Consider the following 23,010-nt stretch of genomic DNA (forward strand, 5'->3'; position numbering starts at 1 on the left):
GCTGCATAACTAAGGGCTACTAATCTATTGTTCTTTCTAAGCAAGTCAGCTCTAAATGCCAGTTAAAATTTTGCCTTGGCCATTTTACTGTGTAACAATCTGGTTCCCACAGCTGGCAGTGATCGGGTCTCAAAATTTCCTGTGCCTGATCTGTATTTGGGTTCATCTCAAAGGTTATTCAAATTAACTCTTCTTTTAAGCAATTAACTGATTAGGTATGTTAATACTGGCAGTACTTACGAGGTTTATGTATAATGTTTATTATTAAATTTATTAATTAAATTTATTAATCGCCCATCTGGCTGGTCACCCAGCCACTCTGGGCGATGTACAGAATATATAATAAACCTGTTTAAAACAATAAAATTCTACAATAAAAACATTTTCTACAATACCCTAACCCACCCCAAATGCCTGCCTGAACAACCACATTTTTAATGCATGGCAGAAGCTCATTAAAGAGAGGACATGGCAGAGTTCCCTAGGGAGGGAGTTCCACAGAGTGGGGGCCACCACAGAAAAGGCCCTCTCCCTCGTCCCCACCAGTCTAGCTGTCCTGGCTGATGGGACAGAGAGAAGGCCATCCGAGGCTGATCTTGTTAAGCGGCCTGTCTGGTGTTGCTGGAGGCACTCCTTAAGATAGGCTGGGCCGGAACCATATAGGGTTTTAAAGGTCAAAACCAACACCTTGAATTTGGCCTGGAAAACAATGATAACCAGTGCAACTCCTTCAGCACTGGAGTAATGTGATCTCGCCGGTGGCTGCCTTTAATCAGGCGAGCTGCCGCGTTCTGTACCAGCTAAAGTTTCCGAACCGTCTTCAAGGGTAACCCCACGAAGAGCGCATTACAGTAGTCTAAACGAGAGGAGGCCAGGGCATGTACTACCAATGGGAGCAGATGGTCGGGAAGGGGCGCAGCCGCTGTATCAGATGGAGTTGATACAGCACTGTCGAGCTCACAGCTGACACCTGAACCTCCATGGACAGCTGGGAGTCCAAAATGACCCCCAGGCTGCGTACCTGGTCTTTCAAGGGTAGCCGTACCCCATTCAACACCAGGTCAACATCCCCCAGCCTCCTTTTGTCTCCCACCAAAAGTACCTCGGTCTTGTCAGGGTTCAGCTTATTCCTCCCCATCCAGCCACTCACCGTCTCCAGACATTTGGACAGGGATTCTACGGCCAACCTTGGTGAAAATTTGAACGAGAGGTAGAGCTGCGTGTCATCCACATATTGATGACACCGCACCCCAAACCTCCTGATGATAGCCCCCAGCAGCTTCACACAGATGTTAAATAGCATTGGGGAGAGGATGGAACAAGTGAGTGGCCATGGGTCCGAAACCTCTTCTCCCAGTGCTACCCTCTGGTACCTGCCAGAGAGGAAGGACCGGAACCACCGCAATACGGTGTCACCAATGCCCAACCTCTCCAGGCGGTCCAGGAGGATATCGTGGTCAACGGTATCAAAAGCCGCTGAGAGGTCGAGGAGAACAAGGAAGGAGCATTCACCCCTATCCAGAGCCCTCCTCGTATCATCCACCAAGGCGACTAAGGCCGTTTCTGTCCCATCATCCCATGCCCAAGCCTGAAGCCCGACTGAAATGGGTCTAGATAATCAGTTTCTTCCAAGTGTGCCTTCAACTGCATCACCACCACTCGCTCAATCACCTTGCCCCAAAATGGCAGATTCGAGACTGGGTGAAAGTTGTTCAGAACTTGAGGATCCAAGGAGGGCTTCTTTAAGAGCGGTCTTATCACTGCCTCCTTGAGGGCTGATGGCATCACTCCCTCCTCAAGGGAGGCGTTCACCACCGCCTTGATCCCCTCACCCAGTCTCTCTGCAAAATTATTTTTAGGATACATTGCCAGAACATCAAACTTTAACAACGTCTTTTTTTTTTTTAAGGCCTGAACTCTTAATTTTCACCTGGGATTGCATTGTTGGCAAAAGCATCGCCTAGACTAGGTTTCCCCCCTCCCCCTAATGAAAGATGCTCAAATGCTCTATCCGTGCTGCATGTGCTTGTGGCATTCCACATTCTGTACACCCTTTAAATTCTCAATTTAGAAGTGCCAAACATAGAGTGGTGTGACTGATGAATCCCCGGCTGGATAAATTATTTGGCTCGAGGATTGAGTTGCTTAGTTACAGTGGCCTCCCAAAATATTTAACCATTTAAACTTGAACAAAATCAACTACAGTATATCAGAGTTCTTCCTCAAAGAACTACATTTGAAAAAATGTTTTAAAAGTTAGCTGTAGTTCATCTGTAGCAATACATAGCAGGACAGACATTCCCAGTGCTGCAGCTGTAGGTACATGGTTGCAGACCGCTCTCCGGGCCTTTTCAGCTATGTGTGCCCTTAGAATCAGTGGGCTTCCAGTAATGGAAAAATGAGAAGAAATCTACCTGGGGCTGAGATTGGGATTCAGTTCCGAGCATGATGTACCCTGTTCAGTAAACTTTAGTCTTGGAGACCACCAACACAACCAAGTGAAATGTGAAGGGTTTGTGACAACATGACAGTCTGAAAGTAAAAAAACCCTTTGGATTTATTCTATTTTCCCACCCCCGTTCAAATGAGGAAGATGCTTCTGTCACACCTTTTCAAAGGTGGGAGTCCTAAAATGCATCCTTCTCAATAACTGCACTCCATGATTTAACTGACATGTTCTCACATGTAATGGTGCACCTGCATGGACTGTTTTTGGAAGGGCAGGGGATGAATGGCATAACGAGGGATGAAAGTTGAGTGAATGTTTTGCTAGAACTTAATGTCATGTCATACGAATATTCTTAACTTAGGGAGCAATCCTGTGGCTGCTAGACAGTAGCTACATGGCCATGGAATATCTTGTTTTCCGGGAACTGACCTCCCATGACTTCTGCGCTGCCTTGGAGGCAGCGCAGAACAGCCCCTTCCTCTGCACTCACAAGAGGAGTGTGGAGCAGCTGAAACAGGGCGTGTCTGAGGGCGTTCCAGGGTGGGCGGAAATGCCTGTGGAACACATCCAATGAGTTATACAGCAGCCTCCTCCCCCACTCCACCCTCCCGCTGCTAGACAGCCACATTCGGCTGTCTAGCAGAAAATGCAGGGCAGGAGAAGCATGGTGGGAACGATCCCCTCCGTGCTTCTCCTGCCCTGCATTGGGTAGGTGGTCACCTCTGAGGTCGGAGGCTGCCGCCTATCTGGATAGGATTGCGCCTTTAGTGATGAATATGAATGAAATACTTTGCTGAAAAGTAGTGCTTGTCCACTCCTGCCTGTTTTTTCCACTTGGTGGAATATTCCTGCTTTTCAGTTGCTAGTTGCTTATGTTCCCATTTACTATTAGACCCCAGAACTAAAGCCCAGAAGTGCCTTTGTGGCTTGCTCCCTCTCAGTTTGGAAAGAGAGGACAACCTCTAGTTCCAGTATATTTTATTAAGGCAGGATGTACTTTATACCCAGATATTCTTAACAGATTCACCCATCCATTTTCCTCTATATGATGCACAAGTTAAGCACTTTTAAATCCTATTGATTTCAATGGGAAAGAAAAGTAAGTGCTTAACTCTCCCATGGAAATCAGTAGTGCTTAGAAGTGCTTAACTTCTGGTGGTGTCCAGGTTTGTCTCCCGCTCCCAGAACTCAAACTGGGACAGGCTATTACAGCTCAATCCTAAGCATGATTATTCAGAAGTAAGTCCCACTGTGTTCAATGAAGGTTACTCCCAGGTAAGTGTGAATAAGACTGCACTTTTAAAATCAGAAGAACGACTGCAAATCAGTTTTTTAAAAAAGGTTTGAGGGATTTCCAAAAGCCTGAAACCATGGTACCAGTGCCAGCACCAGGTTTTGGAGAGCCCTTGGGAAAGACACCTTCAATGGGCCTCCTCCCTACCTTCTCACTACCATTGTCTTCAGCTCCTCTTCCTGTTATCATTGCTACCACTTGCTTGCTTAAAAGGGAGAGAGCCAGTGAGCAATTAGGTAGTGGTTGCTGCTGCTGCTGCTCATTACCATCACCACTGTCATATGGGCCAGAGCAAGAGGCAGGTGGAAATTGCAGTCGCAACAGTGAAGAGAAGGAGCAACTTCAGGGGACTCTTTTCAGTGGGCTCCTGCTGTAGCTTGGGCCCTCAGAAGGTGCCCAATCATGCCTGCCCTTAACATCTCTCCTACATAGTATACAGACTAGAGTAAGATACTTTCTCCTGACACATAAACTAAATTGCAAAATGCTTTTTGGTTAGCCAGCATTTCATATGCTGATTAACTTTATTTAAATACGTCTATCCTGCCTTCCCACAACTCAGCCTGTAAAGGTGCTGCAAAAAAAAATTAAGACTACAATATAGGACTGCAATTCTAAGTGCACTTACTAGGTAATAAGCCCCAATGAACACAATGGGACCTATTTCTGAGTAAACATGTTTAGGATTGTGCTTTCAAGAGTATAAAACAAATCAGAGCTAGGTGAGACAGCAGTAGAATTTGGTTGCAGAAGAAAGAAAACCACCACCTTATATTTCTCTAAAGGTAAGTCTAAATCAAATGGATTTAACTTTGTGCCAAAAAGAAAACATGCTAAATGAGCAACTTGGAAGGGCATTCACAAACTGGACATTGCCACCACCAATGACCTGTTCCAGTTAGCTACCCATTTAACCTCTATGGACAGATCCACTTGGAGAATGCCTCATGACCTCAGTGAGCAGACAGGGACATGCAGGAGTATTTATACCATTCCATACTGTAATTTCCAAAACGAGAGATGCCATACATATGCCCAGAGGCCCCCTCTTTTATGGTTTTATTTAATGGCAGAAGGGCCCTATCTCAGTGATAGAGCACATGCTTTTCATGAAAAAGGTCCCAGGCTCAGTTCCTGGTACCTCCAGGTAGGGCTGAGAAAGATTCCTGGCTGCTACTCTGAGGAGTTGCTGCTACTCAGTGACAATAATGAGGTAGATAGACCAATAGTCTGACTGGTATAAGGTGCATGCATGTGTATTTCCCCGGGATATGTGTTTTGGGTGTGGTGAATGCTCTACCTGGGTGGGTGTCTTTGGGGTTCTGTGTATGTGCATGTGGGCAGGTATTTTGTCTGTGTTTTTCTGATCATCAGTTTGCCTACTGTGAAATGGGAATTTTGTTGCGCTTTGTGGGGGCACAAAGTGTTTGGCACTGGGGACTCAGCCCCTATCTCTACCTTATACTTAGTTTCTTGGCCAGATTACTTGTCTCTGAGCCGCACCAGTTGGCCTTTTGTGAAATGGGCATTACAGCAGAAAACAGAGGGTTCAAAAGAGTGGTTTTGTATTTTAGACCTTGGATGCTACTTCTGCCTTGTATTCAGGTTCTTGGGCAAGTTACTTTTCTTTTACCCTCAGCAGTTTGTCTCCTGGGAAAATGAGTTTTTTTGTAACAAGTGATGACCACTATGGCACTTGTTTTGTGACAGTGTCCATGACTCACACTCAAAATTTGAAATGTGCCCACTGGCCCCCCAAAATTGGGGACCCCTGGGCTAGTCCATCCCAGGATTTATACTACACTGAAAGGACAAGCCAGATTCTGGATAGAAAAACAGGAGTCTGCTTTTGCCCTTTGCAAGGGAAGAACCAGAACATTAAGGGCGCAATCCTATGCATGTTTAGACAGAGAGAAGGCCTACAACTCCCAACATTCCCCAAGCAGCTATGCCTTTTTAAGGCCTTTTCTCTGTCTAAACATGCATAGGATTGCGCCTTAAAACTACATTTGTGAAGCTCAGTCCGCACCAATGATGACATTTTCTCTAATTATTTAAAATACTTTTATGCTGCTCTTCATGCAAAAGGCTCCCAGAGCAGCTTACATATAATCAATTAAGGGCACAAAAGGCTCCCAGATTATTACATATAATCAATTTGTTGCAGAACACAGAGTCAGAGAGGCCACGGAGTGAAGGAAAAAGAGTTTCTTTATTTAACGCACGGGCTTAAGGCTGGAATCATTTCCAAAGAGCCAAAAGCCCCGATTTATATCAGCACATTGTTTTTATAGATATTGTGACACATAGGAAACAGCTCCTCCTCTCCCTCCCGTGTGGGGTTGCAGTCCTTAACATTTCTTCTCCTAGCACCATTGTTTATAATACAAGAAATGGGTTTTAGGGGAGCCAAAATAAGCAGAGAACAGCAGAGAACGTGATATACAGTTTCTATGACCTTAGCCTTTGTTGACAAGATAAGAAATTCCTGTGTCCCGTCAGCTTACAAACATATATTTCAGAGAGCAAGAGCTCAGCAAGAACATGAAGCATGAGACTGCATGAGGCTACTTAGTCTGACCCCCGATATGGCTGCTACAAATTAAGGGCACAAAAGGCTCCCAGATTATTACATGTAATCAATTAAGGGCACAAAAGGCTCCCAGAGTGGCTTACATATAATCAATTAAGGGCACAATCCTATGCATGTTTAGACAGAGAAAAGGCCTACATCTCCCAGCATGCCCCAGCCAGCCATGCTGGCTGGGGCATGCTGGGAGATGTAGGCCTTTTCTCTGCCTAAACATGCATAGGATTGCGCCCTAAACAAGACAGCCCCTGCCTGCAGGCTGACAATCTAGAAAGACGCGACACACAAGGAAAAAGCAACGCGGAGGGAAGAGGGCAACTTCCCTTTCAGCAGGGGTAGCAGCCTGGCCCTGCTCTCCCTCTCAGCTCCCCCTGCACAACCTGCGGGAACGGCTGCTGCTGACATCTCCGAGGAATACGCCTCGACACTCGGCTAACCCATCCAGGAACGGCGCAACAGGAAGGGGGACGACGTCAGGCGAGCACACGGCGCGGTCTCTTCCCTCCTCCCAGGCTGGATCCAGGGCGGCCCGGAGTCCCCAGCTTCTCCCTTGCGTTCCCTCCCCCGCGCTAGAGGGGGCGCTGCAGGGAGGCGCGCGCGCGTGGGGGGGGGAGAAACCGTCACGTCCGCGATCTCGCCGCATGCCCCGGAAGCGCAAGCCGGCTCAGGCAGGAAGCGGGGCTGGAGAAGGCGGCGTGACTTTAGGCGGCTGGGTCGGCCGGGGGAAGCCTGCGCTTCGCGTCATGTTGAGGGGCCGGCGGCTCTTGGGTTCGGCGTTGCCTAGGCGACAGGTGCGGAGGGCAGTGGCGGAGCTCGGCGGGGGTCGTTTCTGTGGGGACGGAGCAGCGCCGTGCGGCGGTGTGGTGGGATGGGAGGACGAGGAGGCGGCCTCCCTGGAGGCCGCCCCTGAAGCTCGGCTGTGGGTGATCTTTAAGAGGCCGGCGGCCTTTGTGGTTGTTCAGTCGTTCAGTCGTGTCCGACTCTTCGTGACCCCCTGGACCACAGCACGCCAGGCCTTCCTGTCCTCCGCTCTCTCCCTGAGTGTGCTCAAGTCCGTATTCAGTGCATCGGCGATGCTATCCAGCCACCTCATCCTCTGCCGTCCCCTCCTCCTTTTGCCCTCAGTCTTTCCCAGCATCGGGGCCTTTTCCAGAGAGTTTTCTCTTCGCATTAGGTGGCCAAAATATTGGAGCTTCAGCTTCAGTATCTGTCCTTCCAGTGAGCACTCAGGGTGGATTTCCTTTAGGACGGACTGGTTTTACTTATCATTAACAGCAACAACAGCCTGTGATTCTGAGAGCTGCATGACAGGCAAAAATCAACGAGGGAAGCTTTTGCAGTACGGGAGGAAAGTTTCCCCCTTGATTTTCTGCCTGTTGTTACACCCATTGAGAGGAAATTTTGTCTGCTGGAGAGTGGGGGGGGGGTCTTATTCACCCACATGTTTTAGCCCCCAACCCTGCCAGAACACTTGTTTTACGTTAAACCAAATGACCCTTGTTTGGGGGAAGGATGCAGCTTTCATAGTGCCCTGTTAAAGGACTTTGGAAGTCTTAACTTCGGAATATATGTGCCTTCCAATCCCTGTAGAAAATGTATTTAGAAAATATACATTTTGTACTTGGTTTTTGCAAATATTAGGATGTCATGCAAATCCAGCACAGGATTATATAATTATCAGGATATTAAATCTCAGAATATTTTATCAGTAGGATAAGATTTGGGAATGAAACATGAAAACAAGTAGCTAGAGTGCTATTAGAATAATAGCTAGAAAACTACTTTCCATTATAATAGATGTTCACTGTATAGCAGGAACAAGTACAGATACTTTGTGGAAATATTCACAGTTTTTGTGAACCGCCCAGAGAGCTTCAGCTATTGGGTGGTATAGAAATGAAATAAATAAATAAACAAATAAAATATTGACAAAATAGATACTGGATCTGTTTCATTGGTACATTATAAATTTTGTCACTATTTATGCCAGGTGAAATAAGTGACATTTGTGTTTTAGGGAAGATGCCACTGACTAGCACCTGCATGTCCAAATACATATCAGAAAACAACCTGGTGATAGGGACCTAGGATTTTAGCTGGTGACCAATTCATATATCCTGTCCCTCCAAAATATCTGTTATTTTCAAACTATTAAGAGTTTAGAAAATGTAAAAAACAGTGGGTGTGGTACTTTGGGATATGCTTACAAAAAAAATTCCAATACTTCAGAAACTCACTACTGACCACATAATATCTGCTGTAGCAGTTCCATTTGTTTTTCAATTTCCACAGTAAAATAAAATTCTAAAGTAGTAGATTACGATTTTGACAGAATGATTTTAGCCACTACCAGGAGATTTTCTAAGAGGGATCTGTTTGGAAATCCCAAGCTTTGATGTGTAATTCACCTACCTCAGAATGTGTACTATTTTGGGACCAAAACTGGCTACATAGAACTCTTTGTACATATTTTACAGGTCCAGTATTGGAATACACAGTTGTTGCAACACACAGTACTTTGTTTGTCCTGAATGTTTGCTGGTGTGTTACCCAGAATTATTGAGATTGCACATTCAGAATCTATCAGGTGCTTGGTAACCTTTGTGCATACACAACTTGTATAACTCAGAGGCATGAATTGTGGAGCAGGGAAAAATTGCCAGTAGAAGAACCAAAGCAGCCTTCCCCAACCTGGCACCCTCCAGATGTGCTGGATCACAACTCCCATCATCCCCACAAACATATTACATTGAAAACTTCACTTTATAATATGTACTTTTATACTCAGCATTGTTACAACCTACTCTTATATTTCAGCTGCTCTTAAACGGCCGCAGATGGTGTTCTTCAGAAATTGTTCCCGTCGAAAAGATTCGCAACATAGGGATTTCTGCACACATTGATTCTGGAAAGACTACGTTAACTGAGCGTATTCTTTTCTATACGGGAAGGATAGCACAAATGCATGAGGTACTTCTGAATATGTTGGCTCCAGCAGCGAGGGTATCCTGAGTTCTCTCTGATCTTACTGTTTCAGTTTAGTTGGGGGTCCCTTGTGGGGTGTTGAATAGAACTTAGTACATGCAGAGGCTTTAAAATAGGGGGTGCATGCATGAATACCAGAGGCAGTTTTTTTTAACACTTCCTAGGTTTTTAAAAATGCAGGAAAAGATATGAACTGCAGTTATCATTTTCCTCTCTTACATGTGCAGAAGAAATTGGGGTGTGGTGATGTCTGAATCTGGGAAGGGATTGCACTCTGTATTTGCTTGGTTCATTTAAACCTCAATATAGCATCAAATGCCTTGCATCAAGAATGAGCCGTAAAGATTTTGTGCAGGGGAAAAATATTGTTTTTGAAGGCACCCTGACAGAACTGAGAGATAAGACCATATCCAGCCCATCTTGAAGCACCTGCATTGATAGCCTGTTTCCTTCTGGGTGCAATGCAAGGTGCAGGCTATCTCCTGCAAAGCCTCAAATGGCCTGGGTCTCACTTTCCCTCTGGAGCATCTGTTCCATGTGCAAGTCCTACTACCCTTTGTAGTGTGCTGGAGGGTCTTATTAAGCAGAGAGGTAAGCTTTGTGTTGTGAGAGAGTAGGACCTTTTTGTTTGTGCTTCCACCCTTGTGAAATCAGCTTCCCAGGGAGCTCTACCAATCTGACAGGTGGATATTTAGTTGGAATTGCCAGCTGTTGTGATTTCCTGCTGAAATTTTAATATTTGTTTTAATTATATTTTATATATTTAATTATATTTATAAAACATAAATATATTTATATTTTCCTATTTAGATATATTTCTTCTTTTGTAAGAGGCATAGAGCGCAATCCTATGGCCACTAGTCAGTGGCTAGATGGCCATAGGATAAGTTGGTCACCCCCTCCCACGCTGCCTTGTAGGCAGCGTGGAATGGCCCCTCACTCGGAAGAGGAGCGCGGAGCAGCAAAAATGGGGCGTTCCTGGCCACATGTCAGGGCGTGGAGGTCAGAAATCCGGTACAACAACATCCAACATGTTGTTCAGCCACCGCTTCCCATGCTCAGACTTCCCGCGGCTAGACAGAAATTGGCTGTCTGGCCACAAATGCAAGGCGGCTGAAGTGCGGAGGGGACGATCCCCTCTGCACTTCTCCTGCTCTGCATTGGATAGGCGCTTGCCTCCAAGTTCAGAGGCAGCTGCCTATCGCGGTAGGATTGCTCCCTTAGAATCCTAAGTGGGGTAAAAAAATGTTATCCAGGACCATGTATATGCCATGATCCTGCTTGAGTTTAGGAAAAGAACAGAATATGGTATTGGCTCCAGAATTCAGATTCCTGAAAGTCTTTGCTTTCACTTAAAAAGAAAATCAAGTTTCTTGCTGTTGTGGATGCACAAGTGTACATGAAAATGTTAGAGTAATGAAATCCAAGAAGTCAGAGGGATTGATGAATAACATTGCTAGTCGTCTAAAATGCCTTCCTTATTTGTATAACTACCAGAACGAAAGCAAATAATCCAGAATAGTAAAAATTGTAGGTTGGATTGTATAAAATAAGAGTAATTCTGCACATTTGCTGAATTTACATAATTTACATAATTATGCAAGTTGCAGAATACTGCATTTCCTGAGCACAGAACCTTGTGGTACAGGATTTGCTTGCGGGAGTGGGTACAACATGCTATAATATTAGTGAATGTTACATGCTGAAAAATTAGTTATGAAGGACTTTATGAATTCTTATTAAAATATGTGGAGAGCATTCCTTTAGTGGTCAGGTACCTGTAGTTTCAGTGGAAGATCTTTCTGATCCACAAGACTTGTTGTTGTTGTTCAGTCGTTAAATCGTGTCCGACTCTTCGTGACCCCATGGACCATAGCACGCCAGGCCTTCCTGTCCTCCGCTCTCTCCCAGAGTGTGCTCAAGTTCATATTCATTGCATTGGTGATGCTATCTAGCCATCTCATCCTCTGCCGTCCCCTTCTCCTTTTGCCTTCAATCTTTCCCAACATCAGGGTCTTTTCCAGGGAGTTTTCTCTTCTCATTAGGTGGCCAAAATATTTGAGCTTCAGTTTCAGTATCTGTCCTTCCAATGAGCACTTCGGGTTGATTTCCTTTAGGATTGACTGATTTGACCTCCTTGCAGTCCAGGGGACTCGTAGAGTCTTCTCCAGCACCACAGTTCGAAAGCATCAATTCTTCGGCGCCTGGCCTTCCTTATAGTCCAGCTCTCACAGCCATACATTACTACTGGGAAAACCATAGCTTTGATTAGATGGACCTTTGTCGGCAAGGTGGTGTCTCTGCTTCTTACTGTGCTGTCTAGGTGTGCCATAGCTTTCCTCCCAAGGAGCAAGCGTCTTTTAATTTCATGGCTACAGTCACCGTCTGCAGTGATCTTGGAGCCCAAGAAAGTAAAAGGCTTTACAAACCAATATTCAAGGTTACTTGGTATCTAGAAATCATAGTAGGTAAATACTTTTAAATACTGTAAGAACCAGACATGGAACAACCGATTGGTTCAAAATTGGGAAAGGAGTACGACAAGGCTGCATATTGTCACCCTGCTTATTTAACTTATATGCAGAGTACATCATGAGAAATGCCGGGTTGGATGAATCAGAGATCGGAATTAAGATTGCCGGGAGAATTATCAACAACCTCCGATATGCAGACGATACCACCCTAATGGCAGAAAGCGAAGAGGATCTCAAGAGCCTCTTGTTGAGGGTGAAAGAGGAGAGTGCAAAAGCTGGTTTGAAACTCAACATTAAAAAAACGAAGATCATGTCATCTGGCCCTATCACTTCCTGGCATATAGAAGGGGAAGAAATGGAAGCAGTGACAGATTTTACTTTCTTGGGCTCCAAGATCACCGCAGACGGTTACTGTAGCCATGAAATTAAAAGACGCTTGCTCCTTGGGAGGAAAGCTATGGCCAACCTAGACAGCATAGTAAGAAGCAGAGACATCACCTTGCCGACAAAGGTCCGTCTAATCAAAGCTATGGTTTTCCCAGTAGTAATGTATGGCTGTGAGAGCTGGACTATAAGGAAGGCTGAGCGCCGAAGAATTGATGCTTTCGAACTGTGGTGCTGGAGAAGACTCTTACGAGTCCCCTGGACTGCAAGGAGGTCAAATCAGTCCATCCTAAAGGAAATCAACCCTGACTGCTCTTTGGAAGGACAGATAATGAAGCTGAAGCTCCAATATTTTGGCCACCTAATGCGAAGAGAAAACTCCCTGGAAAAGACCCTGATGCTGGGAAAGACTGAAGGCAAAAGGAGAAGGGGACGGCAGAGGATGAGATGGCTAGATAGCATCACGGATGCAATGAATATGAACTTGAGCACGCTCCGGGAGAGAGCGCAGGACAGGAAGGCCTGGCGTGCTATGGTCCATGGGGTCACGAAGAGTCGGACACGACTGAACGACTGAACAACAACAACAACAAATACTTTTATTAGGACCAACCAAAATGACACAAACTAGTTATAAAAACTCTCAGGATGGATATTAAGCAAAATGGGGGACAGCAGGGGAAGAAAAATGTCTGGGCATGATGTTAGAGTCTAAAAGTCTGCATTTTGTTTTACTGCTGTAAGCCACTTTGGGAGGGCTTCTGCCCTGAAAGGCAGCCAAGAAATGTTTTAAATAAACAAATAAATTTTGTGTGAATCTTAAGATGGAATGCAGGAAGTGATAAGCAAACGTTCAGTGCAAGCCTAATATGTGTCTACTCAGAAGTAAGCTTCCTTGAATTCAGTGGGACTTACAGGTAAATGTGTTCATGATGGCAGCCTTAATTGGTTTAGTCTCTGGTAGGTACAAAACAATTTCAGGATATACCAAAGGCTGCTGGCACAATGAAGGAATAATGGCTGTTCCCCCATATTTCCCTTGCATAGCTGAAAAATGGAAGTGAGAACTTTATAATTTGCTCACTATTTTGTGACATTTTAATTGGTCCTAGTAAAGGTACTGGCCTACTGAGATTGTTGGGTTGTTGTTTTTTAATGGACAAACATGACAAGCTATGTCTTAGGTAACTAGGGTTTAGCTTTAGATTTTGATCTGGCAATTTCTGGATGGTGTAAAATGTGGCATCTTGGAGCAGATTGCTGCCTTGCACAAGACAGTATAGCATGCATGCAGAATTGCATTGACTTGCAGAAATGCTGATGTGCTTTCTTTCACCCTAGGTAAAAGGAAAAGATGGGGTTGGTGCAGTCATGGATTCGATGGAGTTGGAACGACAGCGGGGGATCACTATTCAGTCTGCAGCAACTTATACCATGTGGAAAGACACAAACATTAACATAATTGATACCCCAGGTAGTGTGAGCTTCTAGCATATTCATACCTGTCATAAGCAACATACCCAGTGTTAAGAGTGTATCATTTTTACCTACAGCCAAAATGACGTCTGCTTCATCAATCAATTTCTTAGCCTGCTTTCAGCTGTTCAGAAAATGGTACCGACATTGTGTATCCATAGCTCCATTGATACGTAAGGTCCTTAACACTAAATGTGTAAAGTGGAACTTGAACTAGCCCTGTTATTTTTAATTGGAGGTTGTAGTGCCTAAGATTACCAGTCACGTATCATACAGCCCAGCTATGGTAGAGATGTTGCATGACCCTCATGCCTCATTGCCAACCACATTCTTATTAACTTGGTTCCAGTGTTCTCTGTATTTTCCACCAGTACTTTCTCAAGCTTTATTTGTCTGCTGTAGATCAGAGTTTCAGGCACCTCCAACAGGATCTTTTCTGCAAAAGTGTATGTGTGTGTGTTGAGGTTTAAGTCTCCCTGAGGATTTGGGTGCGGGTGGGGTATCAGTACTCTGCTTTCCCAACATGGACTTAAACTAACCTTTTAAACTGAAAATTGGGTATCAGATTCTTTGTTGTACAGGATGCCCGCGCTGATCCGCAAGGATATTTTTTCCATGGACAGTATCTATTTATGTATTGCATGCTCTTCCTCCAAAGAGCTCAGCGTGTCTTACACGGAGCCATTTTACTCTCATAACTCTGAGATATGCTGGGCTCAGAGTGACTCTCTGAAGGCTACTTACAGTGCAATCCTATGCATGTTTAGACAGAGAAAAGGCCTACAACTCCCAGCATGCCCCAGCCAGCATGCTGGGAGTTGTAGGCCTTTTCTCTGTCTAAACATGCATAGGATTGTGCCCTTAGTGAGCTTAGAGCTCAGTAGGGATTTCAGTTTTAAGTTTCCCACATTCAGAACCAATTGCTAACTTCAACTGTAGCGCTACAGTGACCCTCAGAGGGTTAGCTATGGCCTAAGTTGTTCTGTGATAGAGTTGAAAAACATGTGTTGGTACATGTTGCCAGCTCCAGTATGGTGTAGTGGTTGGAGTATCAGACTAGGACTGGGGAGGCCCAGCTTCAAATTCCCACTGAGCCATGAAGCTCACTGGGTGATCTTGGACCAGTCACTCTCGGTCCAGCCTAACCTGCCTCACAGGGTTGTTGTGAAGATGCAGTGTCAGGGAAGAACCATGTTTGCCATTTTGAGCTCCTTGGGAGAAAAGGTGGAATGTACATGTTATAAATGAATAAATGTAAGATTTGTTTACAGAATTTTTCTCTCACCTTTCAAGTTACAGGGGTGAATTTTTGCTTTTATGGCTAAATTCGTCTGTCTCAAATGAACTCTCTTGTCTTGGTGCCTGCCTTTGGTGCAATGCCAGAATATTTTTTGATTTAAGAGGACAAATTATCTCAAAATCAAATTCTACATACTCTGTATTTTTAATGGAGTATATTTTTAAAGACAGTTTTCTGGAAACTTGCTTAGTGACCATAGTGAAACGTTGATTTTGGCCTAAATTTGTTCCTCACCATTTCTGAGAGCCATATAGAACAACAGGAAAGAGGACCGAATTCAACAGGAGCAGGAATTCTAACCTAGTTGGAAGCTTTTAAATATTCTGGGAAATTTCTATGTCACTTTCAGGTCACGTTGATTTCACTATAGAAGTAGAAAGGGCATTGAGAGTTCTTGATGGAGCCATCTTGGTGCTGTGTGCTGTTGGAGGAGTTCAGTGCCAGACCATGACTGTGAATAGGCAAATGAAGCGGTACAGTGTCCCGTTTTTGACCTTTATCAACAAACTGGATCGAACAGGCTCGAGACCAAACAGAGCTGTGCAACAACTCAGGTATGAATTTCTAAATTAGAACCACCACCACCCCTGTCCCTCCCCAGATGAGGGAGAGAAGTGGGCCAAACATTTTCAAAATATAAACATGGATACAAAACACATGTATCTATGGTGTATCGTTCCAGACCAGCATGTCATAAGAACGAAAGAAGAGCCCTGCTGTATCAGACCAAGGGTCCATCTAGTCCAGCATTCTGTTCACACAGTGTCCAACCAGCTGCCTATGGGAAACCCACAAGCAGGACATGAGTGCAACAGCACCCTCCCACCCATGTTTCCCAGCAGGTGGTGTACATAGGCTCACTGCCTCTGATAGTGGAGGGAGCATAGATGCATCAGGACTAGTAGTCACTGATAGCCTCCTCCTCCAGGAATTTGTCCAACCCCCTTTTAAAGCCATCTAAATTGGTGGCCATCACGACATGTTGTGGTAGCGAATTCCATAGTTTGACTATGTGCAGTGTGAAGAAGCACTTTTATCTGTCCTGAATCTCCTACCAGTCAGTTTCATGGGATGACCCCAGGTTCTAGTATTATGAGAGAAGAAGAAAAATGTCATGCCTCTTAAGGGGGTAGGTGGGTAACGTGTTCAGCACTGAGTATTACGTCTAAAATGGGTTGAAGCATCCCTACTAGTTGATCCTTCTTACTTGTTATAACAGCTTTCATGTGTGAGATGGGTACCAGACCTCACTTATGTCCTGCTATAGCAGTAGTTGAGCCATGGACTTTTGACATTGTCCCTCGTGTAGTGTTTACTTTTAGGAAACAGCTGCTGGCACAGTGGGAATTGTGAAGCCCCTTATACAGGCAGGGTCTTGCTGCCATCTAGAGTGCCCAAGAGCAAACAGTATGTCCCAGATATTGATGATATTTGTCTTCTGAGCTTTTTCCATATCATCGTAAAGTTAAGAATCTTGGAAGCAAAACCTTCCAAAGTTCTCCTTGCAGCTGTTCCAGAGAAGGAGGGGGATACATGTAAGCCTGAAGCTTACCTAGGCATTTTCCCAGGCATTTTAGCTTTTTAGCTTTCTAGACTTTTAGCTTTGCTGTTTTAAATCTGTATTTTAAAACCCTGCATTGCTGCTAGGTTTTATTCTGGTTGTATTGTTACACTGTGGTTTTAATGTTTTATATATTTTATATTGTTTTATTATGTGCTCTTTGGTTTTAATTTTTGTGAACCGCCTAGAGAGCTTCAGCTATTGGACAGTATAGAAATGAAATAAATAAATACATACATACATACATACATACCTAGACTCATTCTTTTCACATATTCTTACAGCAAACATGCCAAATATATGTATCATAAGCACTTCGCCTATTTCAAGTTCTGTATATATTGATGATGATAATGTCCTTCTGGATCAAAGCTCCCATTTTGTTTCTATTTTAAGATGTGTGAAGATTAAAAAAAACTGTTAAGGTAAAAAAAAATGTTAGGAACCATTTAGAATGTCTTTCCGATGAAGAATTTATGGGGATTCTTAAAATAAAGAATACGTATCCTGTTTCAATTATAAAATTAAAGCACCCCCCCACCAAGTATGTAGCATCCTTCCAGAAGCGTCATCAAAACCTCCTAAATCACATCAGGTGCGTGCCTTCTGCAGTGTAACATCGGCAGGGCAGGACTGAGACCAGCCTCAGTCTTTAGTTGGTTCTAGACAGTGGAAGCCCTGATGGCTATTTTCACCTTCTGATCTAGAATGTTAGCAAAGCCTTCCCTTCAGATCTCTAAGGGCAGGCAGACTTGTATAAGGAGAAATGATCCCCAAGATTGGAAAATGATGTTTTTAGTTGTGATTTTTATAGGAGAATATTTACTTTTATCTTTGCAGATCCAAGTTGAATCACAACGCTGCTTTTATTCAGATTCCAATGGGACTGGAGGGAAATTTCAGAGGGATCATTGATCTAATTGAAGAAAAAGCTATATATTTTGATGGTGACTTTGGGTAAGGTTTCTCAGCATATGAAGAGATTTTATCTCTGAATCATGCTACTGGAGCAGATTCATTTCCACAAGTAGACTTTAGTATTTTGGTTATTGAACAAGGATTAGTAAGCGTTAATGCAGATGTAACATTTCTGATCTCTTAAGCATTACACATCCTACCCCCACCCCCCGGCTGATGTCGCTCATATTGAGAACCACTAGGTTTTTTCATGCCAGGTTTCTAAAATATCTGGTTGCATGGCTGAGCATTGATGGGCCATTTGTTTTCTCTGTTTCTGCAGACAAACTGTTAAATATGATGAAATTCCTCCTGAGTTCAGAGCAGAGTCTGTGGATCGCCGCCAAGAACTGATTGAATGTGTTGCAAACATAGATGAACAGCTTGGGGAGATTTTTCTTGAGGAGAAGATCCCAACTGTGGCTGACCTGAAGGTAAAAGGACTTAACAATACTTTCATTTTCCAAAAGGTTACCAAATACCTTCGATGTACTGTTTCCACTTTTGTCTCTCGCTGTATTTTGCATATACAAAAGCAAACAGGGTTGGACACTTTCAGAGGAATTAGGAGTAAGAAGCTTAGATCAGTACTGAGTTCATGTCCTACAGCAGGAGTAGGCAATTTGTGGCCCTCCAGATGTTTTGGCCTACAACTCCCTCCCTTACCATTGGCTATGCTGACAAGGGCTGATGGGAACTGAAGGCCAAAACGTCTGGAGGGCCATAAGTTGCCCACCCCTGTCCAATAGTGACACACTCCTTATGTTTTCTCAAAATAATAATAACTCCTAGCATTTAAGTAGTTTTGAGCGTTCAAAGTGTTTTACGTACATAATCTCAGTAATATTTAAAACAACCCTGTAAAGTAGGACAGTATTTCTTAGCACCCATATTGCAGATAGAGAGTTGGGTTGAGAGAGAATGGCTTGCCTGAGGCCACCCAGTGAGTTTACAGATGAAGTGAGATTTGAACAGGGCACTTCCTGATTCACAGCTCAGTCTCTTAGCCACCATACCGCATTTGCTTTCTTTCTGAGTGTGAGCTGCTCACAGGGTTCCCATTACCAACCACTGCTGGCATTAGGCTGCGCTCCAGGGGGGCATCCCTTCTTTCCGTGGTTGGGAGGGGCCACTTCCAGTGGTGGAGAGACGATCCCAGATTCAGTCCCAGGTGGCAGGGCTGGGAAAGACCTCTGCCTAAGACCCTGGAGAGCTAGGTCGTCCCTGGAGTTGACAGCATGGGACTAGATGGATCAGATGTGGAGCCAGAGTAGACAGTGTTGGACTGTGCAGGCAGGCATGGTATAAAACAGTTTAATGCGCTCCTATTCTGTGGAGCGGAGCAGTTCTTTCTGTGTTGTACAGATTCAAGGGTTGAGTGTAGCACAGATTTAGACTTAACTGTATTCGTTGTTCAGATAGTTTAATAAATTAGCATGAGCTTTTGTGGATTACAACCCACTTCATCAGATGCTGTAAATGGAACTGGAGGCTTTGAGTCTGAAAAGACAGGGCGCAGTCCTATGGCCGCTAGACAGCGGCTAGACGGCCATAGCATTTTTTGGGTTTTGGGAACTGACCTTGGAGCCTGTGCTCTGAGGTTTTCTTTCCCAGAAAACCGCCTCCCTGTCCCCTTCCCCGGTGCCCTGTAGGTGGCATGGATTGTCCTGGGCTCAGAAGAGCAGAGCGAGAGGAATGGGGGCGTTCCCAGGGCTAGGGATGGCAGAAGCATTGTTACGATGTTTCCTGTGCATCGTCTGGCCACCCCCAGCTCTGTACCACTCCAGCTAGACAGCCAAAATTGGCCATCTAGCTGGTAATGCAGGGCAGCTGAAGGAGAAGATCCCCTCCATGCTCTGCCCACCCTGCATCGGATAGGCGGTCACTTCCGAGTTCAGAGGCAGCTGTCTATCCTGATACGATTGCTTCCTCCAACAAGTAGACTTTCAGCAAGCATTCCATTCTCTTAAAGCAACAGTTACAAACCACGAGGTGCACTAAGAACCTTTATAATGTGCATAGAAACTATAGTCCCTATTGAGTCCCTGACTTGCGCAATCAAATTCCTTTATCCTCTCATGTTCCAAGCAAGCCCCTTATTTCAATTTCTTTAGAGCCACTACCATGAGGTCCTTGATGGTTTTGTCCAGGGAGGTTAAAGTGTTCACTGACAGGTTTATTGATGTTCTTATGCTTGATGTGTGATCTGTGCCCATTTAATCTTTGTTTTAAAGGTAGTCCTGTTTGGCTGATGTAAGTGGCTTTTGGGCACTTTCCCATTCAGATACTTTACTGCCCAGTAATTCGTGTATATGGTCTCATTAATATATTTATTACTTATTTATTGCATTTATATCCCGCCTTTTTTCCTTTTGCAAGGAACCCAAGGCAGCTTACATGATCCTCCTTCTCTCCATTTTATCCTCACAACAACAACCCTGTGAGGTAGGTTGGGCTGAGAGTCTGTGACTGGCCCAGAGTCACCCAGTGAGCTTCCATGGCTGAGTGGGGACTAGAACCCAGATCTCCTAGTTCCCAGGCCAACACTCTCACCACTACACCACGCTGGCTCTAATATAGATGGTTCCCAGTGGGCAAAATGCCTTTAAGGTGGCATGGCATCAGTCACACCCTGTCTTCTCCTCTTTTATGTACTTATGTACTTAACCACTGGGGCCTCCAATTGCTGCCCCCTGTTCTAGTGGAATTAGTAGACAGAACAGTGGTATTGAACCAGAAACCTCTACTGTCAAGTCTCAGCTCAGCCATGGTTCTACTTGTTTCATTGGGCAAATTATTGTCTGTTTTGGCCTCAACTATAAAATAAGCTTGCCACGGTGAACAATAAGTTGCACAGCTGAAGCAAGAGAAAACATGGCTGAGCTGAGGTTTGAAGGTAGAAATTTCTGGGTCCAAACCTACTTCATAGGGTTGTTATAAGGGTAAGAGATACCAAGATTTTTGTTTTTTTAAGAACTCTTATGCTACAATCAAATACAACTGGACTACAATTATAAATGAATGAATGAGGATTAATGGGTAGGAAAATGTTAGCAAAGCTGTTATGCTTTTTTTGTTTTAAATAGGATGATTATATAGCCAGCTTGCATTTAGAGATAGCTTTGTGTGCTGGGGCATCACATTTCGTTGCCTTTAGGAGCAGAACTCATTTGCACTCTTAGACTGGATGTGTCTGCAATATCTTTGTCATGACACTTTATTGCTATCCAGGGCGGCGGCAGCCTTTCAGTACCAGGCATTAATAGCCACAGATGACCTGACGGGAGGATAGTGGCTTAAGGAGACCAGCTGCTTAGTGTGATAGACAAAGTTGTGACAGATCGTAGAGGTCATCTGCAATCTCTTGTTTCTGTTTTATAAATATGAATGTGATATTTGGACCTGCATACCTTGGTTTTTAGGCAAAATCTAATGTAGTTGGTAAACTATTTTGACTCAGGGTTTACTTGCTGGTAAAACAGTGGCGACACTGTTCAGACGACGAGCTGTGTCTCACTGTGGGTTATTTAACCCACGACAAAGCACAGTGCCTATGGGCACCAGGTTGCATATGCAATCCCCGCTTGGGGTTGTTGTCTTGTGCAAACCCAGTGAGTGATTTACGTGGAGGTTAAACAACCCTTGCATAACCCTAAAACAGACCACAGGTTATGCGAGGTCTGCTTAACCCTTACATAACTCACACCCGCTGGGTTTGGACGACATGACAACCCCCAAGCAGGTGTTACATATTCAAAATGGCAGCCACACACATTCTGCATGTGCTGTAGGTGGGCTGTTGTGATGTGCGAACAGCCCCACTCTCTTTTTTTTCCCCTGCCCCCTTGTGTCTAATTTCAGGTGCAGTTGGTGTAAGCAGACACTGCTTCACCGTAGCTGAACCCACTAAGGCAAGGACTGAATTTGGCTTGAGGACTTGATGGGCATGGAAAATACAGCTTTGAATCTGGAAATAAACCTCCTGTTACCCTTGTTAGCCTTTGATGACTTCATGGTCTAGAGAACTGCAGCATGGTGGTTGTTATGCAATAGTTTTCCATTTTATTCCACCTCTTACATGACACTTAAGAGGAAGAGTCCCTTTTTAAGTGCTGCTGAGTGATCACTTGCTCCCAAGGGTCAAAATGCACCAGCAGTTGTGTTGGAGTATTAATTTGGAACCTCCATCCCGATTGCCAGCTTTTGATGTTATCCATTAGCCAAACAATTAAAGGGACGTCCAGCTCATCTGGATATCTAGGGATATGCATACGTTCCAGTGTTTGAAAATCCAGCAAAGAGATTTACAGCCTGATCTTATTTTAATTCAGAACTATGTACCTGTGTTCATAGGATTGCAGCCTTGGAGTCTTTCTCACCCCTTGATGCCATGCTTGTAAAATTCCCAGAGGCTTCTGTCTGGCCAGATACTAGTTGGTGGGCTAAGTAGATTTTTCAAATCTAGCATGGTGCTTCTTATGTTGACACTCTTACCTCCAAGTAAACATGTGCATTATTTTAGCCTGACTCATTAGTTTAGCCTGATTATAAGCCGATTATAATATTCAGTTCATTCTATGTTTCTCTACTTATGGGATGAATGATTCATCTTAAAATCAGCTCTCAGTTGGATTTTCTGGCACATACAACAGTTTGGTTGTGAAAGCACATTTTCTTTGTTCTAAGTGTCCTTGTCTCCTCCAGTAGCCCCTGAAAGCTAATTAATTACAAATTATTTAATGGCTGTGGAAAGGCCAAATGGCAAGTTTGTTTGTGCTAATTTGTCCCCAGTGAAGGATTTCTACCCTGTGGCAGGCAGCCAAGTTTTGGCTTGAACTAATTTTTCATGGAAAACATGTTGGATATTTCTTATGAAGGTCATGGTTTTGGCAGCCAGTGCTCATTAAGCATCAAGTGCTTATATAAATACCTTGTTTCCTGATACCAAAATATTATAGCTGAGGTGAAAGCCTGACTGATGTGCCACAGCTGCAGAAGGCAGGGAACCAAAGTAATTTGCAGAAATAAAGAAAGAAAAAGGGAGGGGCTGTGAATAGAACGTGGGTCTTCCAGTCAGGGTGGCATAATCCAGCTGTGACATGCTGCATTGGGAACTTCAGGGTTTGAGGGCTTAAGGACCTGGGGTAGCAAGTTAATGCAGACTCAGAGCCTTTATCCAGCATAGAAAGGTGTGCAACATCACCATCTGTGATTGATGGGCAGTATGATGCTTTGGGATTAGCCAGGCCTGGTATCAATAGTAGGAGTTCAGCCTTCTGCCTTTGCATGCTTGCTGCACCACAGCCTTCTCTTCTAGTTTAAATCTTGATCTTGAAGACCTGAGCTAGAAAACACACCCTCCAGGTCCACAGCTCCAGTCCGATCCTGACAGGAATCGGTGAGGTTCGAGCTGAAGCTGTGGCTGCTGCACCATTACAGTTCTAGCTGTAGCTTTGCCCACTGTGCCATAATGTGATGCTGTGTGTCTTCCAAAACTGTTCGGAGCTGCTCCTTCTGATGTTCCCCACCCCAACTTTGTT

The 23,010-nt window shown here is 44.4% G+C and overlaps 1 protein-coding gene across 1 annotated transcript in view; it reads left to right on the plus strand.

Annotated features, from left to right (window-relative positions):
• The first annotated feature begins 6,994 nt into the window (after nucleotides 1-6,994).
• The window catches only part of GFM1 (G elongation factor mitochondrial 1), a 48,112-nt gene continuing 32,096 nt past the window's right edge, over nucleotides 6,995-23,010 (plus strand). The window contains exons 1-6 of the mRNA XM_084847350.1: nucleotides 6,995-7,124; nucleotides 9,151-9,303; nucleotides 13,518-13,650; nucleotides 15,302-15,506; nucleotides 17,354-17,470; nucleotides 17,754-17,904. Coding sequence (XP_084703476.1) covers nucleotides 7,077-7,124; nucleotides 9,151-9,303; nucleotides 13,518-13,650; nucleotides 15,302-15,506; nucleotides 17,354-17,470; nucleotides 17,754-17,904 — 807 coding nt within the window. The 5' untranslated portion in view covers nucleotides 6,995-7,076. The remainder of the gene's footprint in view (nucleotides 7,125-9,150; nucleotides 9,304-13,517; nucleotides 13,651-15,301; nucleotides 15,507-17,353; nucleotides 17,471-17,753; nucleotides 17,905-23,010) is intronic.

This window comes from Heloderma suspectum, chromosome 3 (assembly GCF_057233095.1).
Source record: "Heloderma suspectum isolate Gila_16-S chromosome 3, 16-S_ref, whole genome shotgun sequence".
NCBI classification, from domain to species: domain Eukaryota; kingdom Metazoa; phylum Chordata; class Lepidosauria; order Squamata; family Helodermatidae; genus Heloderma; species Heloderma suspectum.